Here is a 13,069-nt window from a genome sequence, read left to right as displayed (position 1 = left end):
AATATTTTCATTCAATTGATGTAGTTGTGCTTCATTATTTTCATTCAAGTAAAATCTGCTCTTTTCATCATAAACCAAAGATCTATATTGTTGGTTATTGATTGTTTGTATTATTTTTGAAATTGGGTTGCAGAAAACAGAAGCAGCATTCCGGGGTTTGGGATTTCAATGATTGATTGGGAGAGGTTGAAGATAAGGTTTTGATTTTCGGTCTGTACCAGAGTGATTGACATCAAAGAAGAAAGGTTTTGATTGTGCTCATCATTTTAATATAAATAAAATGTCCTTTTTTCATTGTAAACCAAAGAACTATAATCATCTTGAGATGTAATGCATTAGTAGGTAGATGAGAAGTATATTATCTTTTTGGTTAGGTGTCTGTTTTCTATTTAGGGTGATTCCTTTTTTTAAGTAATTTGCTGTAGTTTATTTTCCCCATTTCTCATCCATCAGCTCCGATTTCAAAAATCCTATGAGTACTTTACAAGCCTGAAAAATCCTTGCTGGCATCCTATTTTTGTTTCATATCATTATCTAATTCAATAGTTAGGAAATGAATTCCAATTTTGCATCTTTAGTTACTGAAAAAACTAGATTGCCTAAAATTTTTGCATCTATATTCATCGGATCCCTGCAATCTTTCTCACCATTTCATCTTTCGTGCAAATTTTCCTATATGAATGATATAAATTGCTTTGCTTTTCTTTTTTCTTTGGAGCAATATAGCTTATGACTCCATAATAAATTATATGATATTCTCAGGTTATTAACAGCCTTATTCCAGGTCTTTAGAATGCTTTCTTGATTGTACTGGTAAGACCTCTTAGCCTATTATTTCTATATAAGTGCATATTCTATTCGCATGTGTGTGTGTGTGTGTGTGTTCTCCTTTCCTTTAATTGACAGCGATTTTCCTATCCTTCGGTTTCGGATCATGTGTGTATCATATTATTATACATACATCTAAAGCCGAATCACTGTTCCTTGCACTGTTCATTTAATAGTAAAATAACTATTTTGCCCTTGCTCTTTTCCTTCAATTACAGTCTGCCATCCTTCTATAATCTTCTTCTCATTCAATTGCAGCCAGAACAATCCAGAGAGATTATGAACGATAGAGAGAGAGGGAGTGCGTGTGTTTCTTTGCTTTGCACGAAGAGATAGAGAGAGATCATCATCTCAGCAAGAGGTCGGTTGCTCTTTGTCACGAGTGTGATCGGAGAGGTACACAAGGAAAGAAGTGGGAAAGGGATTTGGGTTTTGATTACAGGGTTCTTTTTTTTTGTTTCTCTTTTGAACCTTGATTCTGTTGTTTCAATTTTGAATTGTTCTCTTATTCTGATGTGGGATATGTATTGGATTTGGATTTGCAGGTTTTTATTAGGCGGTTTGTATCAAATCTCTTCTCAGCTTTCATCACCAACTCTAAAAATTTGGGTTCGTCATCCACAAGGTAATTAGTTGACTGCACACATTCTTTTTATTTTGAGATCAAGTCAATTATGGCAATCAGTTTGCAAGTACACTTCTAAGTCTTTTCTTCAGTTTGTTTAGACTCTTCTTCTCGACTCTTCATTCAGATTTCAGCCTCAATTTTTTTTTTCCCTTCATTTCCAGACTGCTCCAAGGAACATCCTACATCAGTTCTTAATCTTAAAGAATGAAAATCACTAGATACTGATGAATCATATGATTCAGACATGTTTATGTATAGTATTATTAACCATGGTGTAAATGTTTTTACAGGATGATACTGAATTTCTCATAGCTTCTGCTGATCAAACTGTAAGAAGTTTTAGTCCACTTCAATTTTCCATACCATAATCTAGGAAAAATGGAATGAAATCTGGTAGGAGGAAAGTTGTATATAAGTAATTCTACTGATTGTGCTGTTTCTTTCGTTTTTTTTTTTGTTTTCTCCAAGTTAAGCTGTCAAATCTTTTGAGTCCACATCCGCCTGATCCTGATAGAGGTTAGTGTTTTTGCCTGCAATTGAATTTTTTTAATGTTCTTTTATTAATGAGAAGCGCCACTAATTTAAGGTATTATTTCTCATCTAGCATATGAGTGCAACTCAGCCTCCAAAAACACGCTCTCACAGCTCTGTATGGTAACTTTTAAATGTTTTGATGTATTGAGCAAGTTACATCTTTGTGGCAAAGTGATTTCATCTCAAGAGATTTCATCTTGCTAAAGTTTAAAAATTAATTTATGTAGGCCAATTGCTGTGGCTAAAGAGGCTCATCTTACCCCATAAGCAAAACGTTCGATACACGAAAAGTTATCTTTCTTATTATAGTTGTTATTCAGTTGTTCTCTACTTTTCATTCAGATTTCAGCCTCATTTTTTTTCTTTATTTTTTTCCCTCTTCATTTCCTGACTGCTCCAAGGAGCATCTTACATCAGTTCTTAATCTTAAAGATGAGGTATCCATTGCTACTGCTGGAGCTGTGGACAGGTATATACATGTAACACTAACAATGATACACATAGTTAAATATTAGATGCTTAGATACAAGTTAAATCATATAAAGTTGTTATGGGCAACATCAAAGACGGAGACTTTGCTTTCAGCTGGAAAGCAACCATTCTCATCAAGGTTTTTCTATCCTTACCATTTGGATTACTACTTCATTTCTTTTCGGTGAGACGTTTGATTTTGTTTTGGTTACTGAGAGAAATCAATGCTTTATTGCTTCCTGTGTTGACCTTCACAGTACTTCTATTATGGGAATCAACCCTGAAACCGACAATTTATGTAGCCATGTTGTAAGAATCATCCGCCTCATAACTTTTATGAATAGTCGATAAAACGTATTAAGAAATTAATTATGAGATTCCATAGAGAAAATTGACTATTTTCCTGTACAAGGTTCGTTAGATGTTTCCAAGCAGGTATTAGCAGGCTCATATTATATTCACTTTCCGTTATAGCCCTACAGCTAAGGTTTTGTTTGTAATCCGTGTTGAGGGGTAAGTGATTTTAGGATCGAATTAATGATTGAACTTAGGAAGAGTGAGAAAGGATAGAGCTTTATATAGAATGGTAGAACATAATGAAGGAAGAAGTATAGATTCATGAGGGTAAGCATGGCAATAGGGTTATTATGATTATTGAAGGTATTTTGTGGACTCTTACCTTAGGGTTATTATAATTAATATTTCTATGACAATTGGACCAACTATCCAATTTTAAAATGAGGCTTTCTTGTCTGTTCATTGATTTTAAAATCTATCACACTTTTACATTCTCTCAAAACAATATCAGCAGAATGTATTGTTATGATAAATAGAATTACATTTCCCATGTTCTTATATGCAGTCATTTTATGGGGGAAGACCTCCAATCCCTTAAGTATGAAAGAGCTTCAGATTTGGAGCAGCAACTTTACTCTGAAGCACATAAGATCTAGAAAGGTACAAAAATATGTTTAGATTGATTTTGTTATGCAGTTTTTGAATGCTTCCACATTGTTGTACGAAATGTCGATGTTTGCTGATTTCTTTCTGACAAATTCTTACGTGTAAATGTAGGGGACTAGAATAATGGGATTGGGTTTATGCTTTCAGCCAGGGTGAGAGCATTCCTTCATGGATTGGAGATGATTATGTTGTTATAGATTATAAGACTGCTGCACATCTTGAGGTAATGCACTATTGATGTCATTATTATTAATATGAAGTTAAGCTAATGGGAGAGAAATTATTAGAGGCAGAGTATCTACTATGCGTCTTGGTAATTTATATCTGATGGTAAAGACTGAGAAGCAAATTCATTTTGAAAGACGGTATTAGACAATCCATATTAGCGGTGAATGCACACACACAAATAGGACTTATATCATGCTCATTAGTCAGAGCTCAGTCAATATATACCAACTTTTACATCAAAATCGATAGTCGGTGTATGCACACACACACAAGGGGAGCTGAGGTTTGACATCAGGCTGATAGAATGGTGCAGCTTGGAAAAAATGGTTCACTCGCTGCAGCAAGGAGTTATGTAGAAAATAGGAAGAAAATCTTGGTTTCATTTAAATATGTATCTGCATTTTGGTTTGTGCTATTATTTAATGTTTGTCATAAAAGGTTTGATCTTCTTCTTCCATATTGTAATTTGACATCAAAGATATTCCTCAAGCATGTTTGAATGGAAAATAATGAGTCCATGACTTCTTTTTCTTTTTGGTTACAAAATTTTCAGAATCATTTGACCAATTTGGATGAAAAGAAGTTTGGTATCAACCCCTGACAAAAATCGAAAGAGGTAACTTTCTATACTTACTGCTTTTACATACAAGTTGTATATTTCCTACCTGGTATTGTGGATTACATTCAAAATCAACTCTTTTGTTTTGATTATGTATGTGTGTCAATGAAAAAGACTGATTTACATGTTTTAGTTCGAAAACAAAAAATGCAATGACATGGTCTCTACGTTTCCCTTCTTTGCTTAGTGAGCTTTTGTTTTTCCAGCTAATTTCCCTTCATAGCTGAGTGAACTTTTGTTTCGGTGATTTCTTTCCTGTTGATTTTTTAAAAACCAATAACTATGTATTGAGAGACTGCAAGACATAGTAACAGTAAGATTAGAATCTATAAAGGACAACAAAGAATGACATAAACGGCAAAAACAATACAGAGGGGGAAGTAAAAAGTAAACACTAACCTCAATTTGATTAGCAATTAACTTGAGAGATGTCAGCACATCAAAATTTTTTATTGTTGACCATTTTCTATCATGAATTATAATCAAGTCTATTGAGAGAGTGTTCAGGCAGTATCTCAAATTATTTTTACCATGAAATCATGATTAGCTTGCTATTCTACGTATTTAAGATTGAGGGCAACATACAAACCATCCCAGGGAACATCACTGGGATAATTCATAATTCATAAAATGGTAGTGGAAGACCATTTTATAAGCTACTACCTCATAATGTTGTGTGACTACCTCCACACAAGCTGCGGGAGAGCGCTCAAACTTCTTCCCCAATCCATTCAAAAAGTCTGTCCCAAATTTGTTTCTTCAAAACTTCTAATACGAACCGTAGGATTCCTTGCAATGTGTTTATGCGACAAAGCAACTGTGGTATTCCAGCAGAATTATCCCTATTGACTCTTGCAACCTGAGATTTCCTCTTCTCAGAAGTTGGCGATTTTCTTTGTTTTTGCCAAAGCCTTGGAACTTTGATTCCATAGTGGGAACAAAAAGACCCGTAGCAAAGCGCGGGCAACAATCGCTAGTCTACTCAGTTTAGATTGTGAGTTACTAACTATTTTTGTATGAATATCGTGGCTCCTAGAGACAGCACTTGAAGAATGCAGTCATGATTTGGAGAACCTCACAAGTTTGAATAAGCTACGCTTAAGTTCTGTTGCAAATAAATCTGGTACAGCCTCAGAAACAAGTGTTTAACCCCATGCACAAGGTATGAATAGTTTTTAATTTTTTATTTATTTTAATTTTATTTTTTTGGACATCCTGAACTTGGGCCTTACTGATGGAGGTAACCATATTGTTTTTAATTTTTTATGTGTCTTTGGTTTAGTACAATGTTTTTTTTTTCCTTAGTGCAACTTTCATAAAGAGAGTTAATTTGTTGTCTTGTTTATGTAACATTTGTTTTCATCTTGCATAAAGAACCAGAGTGATTTTCTTTTTGATAGTGAGTCTACAAGATTGTGCTCATCTTGATACCAGTTGTCACACTAAATGAGTCTTATTACTTTGTTTTAGGTGCGCTAGCAGCAAATGGAGAAGCTTCTGGTAATGAAGATCTATCAGGTCAAAAGAACCTGCTCACGCAAGAAGTTTCCTACCTTCACATGTAAGAAACTTTCTTGGTAGCAGATCTGATCCATGGTATAGCTGCATGTAAAATTATTGCAAATAGGTACAATCAATGATCAAGTGAATTGAAATTCTGTATGTACAGTCCATGGATCTGCAGATGAGTCCACTTCAGTTGAAGATGCATTTGAGTCTGCCAATGAATTAGATCAGTGCTAAACCCCCATTGTAGAAACTTGATACCACCTTGGTTAAAATACCAGGTATTGCCTGAATCTCTCTTTATGATTGAAATATCAGTTTTGTAATATGTAAAATTATAATTGTATTATATTATGTAGATCAAGATTTGAGGGACAAAAAAAAAAATTATACCGCAGCATCGCGCGGGAGAATTTTCTAGTCTCATGCTATAAACAATGAACGCCTCTATTTTCACTCTGTTTTTTTTTGTAGTCTCTAGTTATCTTACTTTATGAGACGCTATAGAATGCTCTTGATGATTTGTATTGGACCATAGTTGGTGATTCTGAACAGATTTGTGACCTTTTAAAGGGAATATGGTATGTGGATTTAAAGGTAGGTTAGGTTTTTGATCCTATAGTATAAGCAAACCAAAGGAAAAATGTAATGTATAATTGAGTTTGGTAAAAATACATCAGTCATGAAGGAGGTTCCACTGTGATTATGTCCTTTGAAAACATACCGAATCCGATTAACAAGTAAATATTGTTAATAATTGTTGAATTATGCTCATTTTCCTTTGGTCTTTGTTTTGTTACATCGAGGTTAATGACATTAATATTATGAAATATATAGGTTCTTGGAGGAAGGAGCTCAGATGTTCATGCAAAAACCGATCAAACAGTCAGACATTAAGCAATTGAGATGTCATCTGATGAACTGCAGAAGCTGAACACACATACTTTGTTCTGGAGGAGAAGTGGAGAGAAGCCAAAGAAATCACCTGCTAGTTTTGTTTTTGGGTTTTTTTTTTCCCCGCAGAACTTGGTATCTTCATATCTTGATGAGTTCTTTTAAATGCATTTCCATCTCACTGTGTCCTTAGTGTGACTGAAATCATTTGCTACTGTGGTGATAATTGGATGGAGCAAAACTGTAGATATATATTCACTGAAAAGAAATCTGTACCATATGTAAAGAGATCATATCTTATTACATAAAGAAATCAGCTGCTAATTTTTATTTTTGGATTTTGTTTCCTTAGAACTTGCTATCTTCACATTTTGAACGAGGTAGATATTTTGAATTAGCATACATTTGTTTGAGATTTACAATCTGCCTTTAAAAGTGTTAGAATTTGTTTCATTGCTTCTCTGATGATTTCCATATATATTGTTTTAACATGTAACTATCCATATGATATCTATATGATGCAATTTCTTTCAATATATTGTTGTAATCAGAACCATTGATAATGATCAATAGCATGGACCACCAAAAAACAAAAAAACAAAAACAAAAACACAAAAAAAGCAAACACTGTCTAAAGAAAACTGAATTGGGATACAAGAGCCCAACGCAACACGAAAGGCCTGAACCTCGATAAGGATTTGCTGGAAGAAAAGCGGGACCAAGCACACCTGCACAATTTGGTCAATAAGCAGACAGTAGTTCAAAACTACAATGCACATGTTCGCGGACAAACCCTCCAACTGAGGGACTGGGTCATGAAGTAAGTCATTCTCCCACCCACCAGTCTCCTCCCAACTTGGGAAGGCCCATACAAAATTGTTGAGGTGGCTAGCCCAGGAACCTTCTACTTGCAAAATGAGGATGCCTAGATCTCCAAACACCCATGGAACACGGAGCATCTACGCTACTACTACAACTGAGCATCTGCTTAGTGATTTAAGACTTCATAAGTCTTCATCCTATGTTACATGTTCATTTTGTTTTGTTACAACTGTCCTCAGGGGCTAAGCATTGTATATCTGCTGATCATTCAGTGTCAATGAAATGAGAATTATTTAGACCATTGTTTTCTCTTTACTCTTACACACCGGTCATCTGACATTCGAGTAAATGCTAAACAATTTTAATGCCTTTGATTATTTCATCTAACAAGGATAAATGGCTTAGCGGAATCATTTCCACAATTTAAAATCGGGAAAACATAACACATATAAAGAGAAAGGAAGGCAAACAAAGGCAGGACCATCCCCACCAAAATATAAACGACATATGCGTACACAAACTTTGTGCCATATTCAAAAGGAGTTAAACTAAAGGAAACACAAGCAAAAAGAAAAATAATAACATCCAAATAGCCTAGCCATCAATGTTCAAAGATTGGGAGTGGCTAACATCTGGAGTTATACCGGGGGTGTCCTGAAGCCTGGTAGTAGGAAGTAGTCATGTTTGTTGTCTGTGTCACATCAAATTCGGAATCCTCCTCTTCCTTGGACACACTTCCCTCTTCTCCATCAAAGGATGCTTGACAGCCAGCATGCTTCTTAGCAACCGCTTTGATCTAATCAAACTTATTCTTCCGTTCATCTTCCTACAGCGCCAAAAGTTTCTCCTTGTTAATCATCCCTGGCTCTTGAAATACTTGAACTGGATGTCGCAGGTAAGCTTGAAAAGCCTATTAAGTCCCTCAGTCAAAGGTCCTGTTTGACTTTTCTCCACCACCGGGTTCCGCTCAAAAATTTCAATGGCCCCGGAAAGAAAATTCTACATTGCTTGATTCAAGCGGGCTTGATCATGCTCCTTCTCAACAGCTTTCGCCTTCTCCTAGTCCTTTTGCGCAATGACATCCTCGATTTCCTTCTTTAAGGGCTACACTTGCCCATTCGCCTCCTCCAAACTCGCTCTCGCTGAGTTCAGATTTGCATCTTTATCCTCTAACTCCTTGGTTAGTCGTTCAACCTCCCGCTTCCAGTCATGCCCCTAGGCTTCTAATGCCTTGTTCTCTTTAGTTTGTTTCTCCAGTTTCTTCTTCAATGTAGTAAGCTCCTTGTTCAACTAGCAATCTTAGGCCTCGCCTCATCACATTCACCCCTAGCCACCTACAATTGCCGCACCAGGCCAGTTAAAGTTCACCATTGTTGCTGTGGATTACAACACCAAATGGGTCTAGGCAGAGGCTCTAGCCACGATCATAGTCGCTAAGGTCATCAACTTTCTATAGAAGAACATTTATTGCCGATTCAGTATCCCTAAAACAATCATCACCAATAACGGTGCACAGTTCGATAACGATACCCTCAGGGAGTTCATCGACCAATACGGCACAAAGATCCGCTACGCCTCCCCCGCACACCCACAGACAAATGGCCAAGTCGAAGTCGTCAACAATATCATCAAGCAGAACTTCAAGAAGAAGTTGGACGATGCCAAGAGCTTACGGGCAGAGAAGCTACCCGAGGTCCTCTGGGCGATAAGAACAACCCCAACGGAAGCCAATATCGAGTTTCCCTTCTGCATGTCACTTGGCATAGAGGCAGTGATCTCGGTCGAGCAAGAAGTGCAAAGCGATAGAGTTGCATGCTTTGACGCACTCACCAACTAGGAAGGGTTGAACCTAGACTCTGACCTTTTGGAAAAGCATTGAGAGCGAGCCCACCTCCGCAATATAAACAAGCAGCAGCGTATTGCCCGATACTACAACGCAAGGGTCATGCCTTGCCTCTTCTCTGTTGGGGATTGGGTGATGAAGGAAAAGATGCCAACTCTAACAAGACTGAAGGTCACCAAGGAAAGGCCATACGAAATTACCAAGGCCGTCGGACGGTATTACTCTCCCACATCCGTGGAACGCCCAACATCTCTGCTACTATCCCAAGTAGAGCGAGACACCCAGGCTGCGCAATCTCCATCTCGTTATCACCTTTCTCCATAATGTAAACAACACCACCGCTTTTTTTTCTTCTCGTCTCATCATTTTAAATGTGTATTTTGCAACTACCTTGGCACAACAGTGAATGAAATGCTTTTACTCGCCATACTTTTCATCGCTTAGCAAATGCCAACCCTTAAATGGTCAAATATCGTATCCCCAAACCACTATCGCCATAGGCCCCACGCTAGCCCCCACAATGGTTACACCCAATAGGCAAGGGCACGCTGTATGGCAATCCCAACTTATTGCCCACGCGTTATCACTAACATGAATGCGATATCCCTTACGGTTGGTTCTGCTGACACAGCACAACGCTGTCCCTCGTAAACCCGGGAGTTGCCAAGCTCGATCATATGAATTCCTTTTATGAATGAATGAATGAATAAATGTCAATGATACGCGACACATCCCGATAACGAAATGAATGAATGAATGTCATGGCTACACGACACATCGCGATAACGAAATGAATGAATGAATGTCATGGCTACACGACACATCGCGATAACGAAATGAATATGCGACACATCGCTATAACGAAATGTAGGAATGAATGTCAAGGCTACGCGACACATCGTGATAATGAAATGAAGGAATGAATGTCAAGGCTACGCGATACATCGCCACAAATAAATGAATGCTTTTATCAACGATCAATGAAATGAATGTCAAGGCTACGCGATACATCACCACAAATGAATGAACATTTCTATCAAAGATAATGACTAGGCAACGATACGCACCGACTACCAAAGGTGGCACAAACTTCGTTGCCACGAAGGGCGATACATAATGAAAGGAAAGTAACACAACGAAAAGCGAGTACGGAAATGAAAGACGATAGTATAATGAAGGCCGATACATTTGTTACTCCAGAATGGCAAAGGAAATTTATTACAAGCTTTGAGGCACAAACTTCGTTGCCACGAAGGGCGATACATAATGAAAGGAAAGTAACACAATGAAAAGCGAATACGGAATAGCATAATGAAGGCCGATACATTTGTTACTCCAGAATGGCAAAGGAAATTTATTACAAGCTTTGAGGCCAATAGCGATAGACCAATCCTCACTATATACAAATGCGATATACACTCCATAACAATGCAATACACAAACTATCTTACAAACACGATGTTTACCATTGCATACAAACGCAATACACAACCCAGAAATATGAATGCGATCCAAATGCCTTTCCTTGTCACCCCTCCGATCAAGTCTGATTCTTTGGAAATGAGGAGCTCCGAAAGAAGATCACTGACCCTGGGGATTGAAGGGCTGGTCAAACTCCTGTGGGAAAGACTGGGGGCAGTGCCACTCTCCGCCCTATCGCCACCCGATCTCCACCATTGTAGCCTTCACCGCACCGCCAGCAATTAGTGCCCTTAGGTTTCTCACTTGAACGGAGACTCAGTTCAGCAGGAGCACCGATTGCTCAACCCGCCAAGGGACAGCGACGCCGAGCCTGCCTGAGATTAGGCTATAAAGCCTATTACCTAGGCATGAGATTAAGCTATAAAACCTAGAATTCCGGAAACGCAAACTGCCAAAGGGGAGAAAAGATTTCAGGAGCAGAAGCACAATGAAAAACAAGGAGAATGCCATGTTGAAAATGTGATCAACCCACCTCCCTCACTCTGCCTATTTAAAAGGGAAGGCCATTGCCATAAACCACCCCCAGATGACCAATGGTCACGCCGCTTTAAAGACCTGCAATAATGACAAAGCACAAAATCTAAAAAAAAAAAAAAAACCCTGGCCATATCAGAATTCCCAACAGTATTGTATTGGATTCCCATTATTGATTTTTCTGTGGTTGATCTTAGAGCGAGACGAAGAAGGCTAGTTATGATGAGACTAAAAATGCTATCAAGTAAGAATCAGGCCAGTCACTATGACATACTTTAGCTAAAGAGTTGCTTAGCTTTCTATATTTGGTGGATATATATGCCTATTTTCATTTTGATGATTTCAAAATTTGCTGACATCTCCTTGTCGCACGAGGGACCGCCGCCCAAAGAAATGTTTGCTCCCAATAAACCTTTCATATTTCCAAGCAAAATGGACATCCCAAAAGAAGACCAATCGGTCAATGTCTCGACAAAATTCAAAGTATTTAAAAGTCAACAAACCTATCACTAGCAAAGCAAAAGCAAAAAGAGAAATTATGTCTCGCCCTCGGCACTGCGCCACTGCTCCCCTACCCGATCTCGCTCTCCCACTCCGTCTCGCTCCCCAACATTGTCGCCCTACATATCGACCTCTGCATCCACTTGCGTTTCCTCTTGTTCGCCCACCTTAGCACCCTCTGCCTCACGGTCGCTAGTCTGGCTAGGGGCACACTCAGTGACAGTAGCCGGTTCGAGGATCACAATCCCCCAACCACGACCACTACTCGCGGCGCTGGTTTGCGACCTTGCTACCTTCTTCGCCTGCATATCACAGACCATTTTCTCCTGATCAATCCAGCCAGTGGCGATACCTTCACGGATGGAGTGTAGGGCCCCATCCGAGAAGGCCTTATTCATCTTCTCTTGAAAGGGCACCGATAGAAGATAGTTATCCACCGCCTTTGCTGCAACATCTCACTTGGCCTTCTTAAGCTTATCAAAATGCGTCTTGGCAGCGGCAAGCAGTCAAAGGCACTCAGCGGTGAAGTCACTAGCCCGAGTCTGCTGCTCATCCACCTCCTTCCTCAATTGCTCAAGTTCTGCCTCCCTCTCACCAGCCTGACTTTTAACGACCCTCAGGCGATCAATTTCCTCTTGCAACATACCGACCTGCCCCTCCAACTCCATAACACGATCGGGATAAGGAGCCAAACACTCTAGGGAGGCACCATGAAGCTCCAACTCGGCATCACGCTCCTGGACCTGCCTCCCCAACTCTTGCAGACGCTCCTGAGCCTCGCCAACCTGGGCCCTGACCTCCACCAAAGCCTTTAAGCCAACCTCTGCCCGCTGCAACTTACTGGTCAAGTCCAGGTTTGACTTCCTCAGCGGGGCAACAACATTCTCGACCTCCTGATGATGAGACCCCTCCACTGTGAGTGGTCGCTCTAACTCCATCCTTCTCGCGATCTCATCATCAATCTCCTGCCTCATCTCCTCACACTCCACGTAGTTGCGATCCAACGAATCTTGGAGCTCACGCACCCGCTCTTTCTAGGCAATCAGCTCCCCCTGTAGCCGGGCGATCTCTCGATCAAAATGCGCAAGCAACTCGGCAGAGGCTTGATAGTTCATGTTCACAACCTACATCGTGCGATAAGCAATCAGCACATTCAAATACAATAAGAGCAACTAATAACATGTGAAAGAGAATGCATGCAAAACATAACACGTACCCTCATCAGTCTCTCTTGGGCCTCCAGATACCCAAGGCGAGGATCCTCAGTATTCACACG

At 39.2% G+C, this 13,069-nt stretch overlaps 1 protein-coding gene and 1 long non-coding RNA gene across 15 annotated transcripts in view; both read left to right on the top strand.

Moving 5' to 3' along the window:
- LOC112192015 overlaps window positions 1-7,025 on the top strand; it is an 8,436-nt gene extending 1,411 nt beyond the window's left edge. For 2 of the 14 annotated variants that reach the window (XR_005808298.1, XR_005808294.1), the window contains exons 4-18: window positions 134-245; window positions 763-813; window positions 1,087-1,224; window positions 1,374-1,453; window positions 1,747-1,785; window positions 1,925-1,972; window positions 2,061-2,110; window positions 2,218-2,459; window positions 3,324-3,418; window positions 3,536-3,647; window positions 4,206-4,268; window positions 5,308-5,433; window positions 5,742-5,832; window positions 5,941-6,058; window positions 6,615-7,025. This is a non-coding gene — a long non-coding RNA (uncharacterized LOC112192015). Of the gene's footprint in view, window positions 1-133; window positions 246-762; window positions 814-1,086; window positions 1,225-1,373; window positions 1,454-1,746; window positions 1,786-1,924; window positions 1,973-2,060; window positions 2,111-2,217; window positions 2,771-3,323; window positions 3,419-3,535; window positions 3,648-4,205; window positions 4,269-5,307; window positions 5,434-5,741; window positions 5,868-5,940; window positions 6,059-6,136; window positions 6,152-6,614 lie in introns of those variants that run through there. The other 12 variants (XR_005808297.1, XR_005808295.1, XR_005808300.1 and 9 more) reach the window with 12 other exon arrangements.
- A 1,543-nt stretch (window positions 7,026-8,568) lies between these two features.
- On the top strand, window positions 8,569-9,330 carry LOC112194700. The gene is made up of 2 exons (XM_024334919.1): window positions 8,569-8,673; window positions 9,010-9,330. The coding sequence occupies exons 1-2, from the start codon at window positions 8,569-8,571 to the stop codon at window positions 9,328-9,330; spliced, it is 426 nt and encodes a 141-aa protein (XP_024190687.1).
- The last annotated feature ends 3,739 nt before the right edge of the window (window positions 9,331-13,069 follow it).

This window comes from Rosa chinensis, chromosome 3 (genome assembly GCF_002994745.2).
Source record: "Rosa chinensis cultivar Old Blush chromosome 3, RchiOBHm-V2, whole genome shotgun sequence".
Lineage (NCBI taxonomy): Eukaryota > Viridiplantae > Streptophyta > Magnoliopsida > Rosales > Rosaceae > Rosa > Rosa chinensis.
This window is presented reverse-complemented; position numbering and strand designations above follow the sequence as displayed.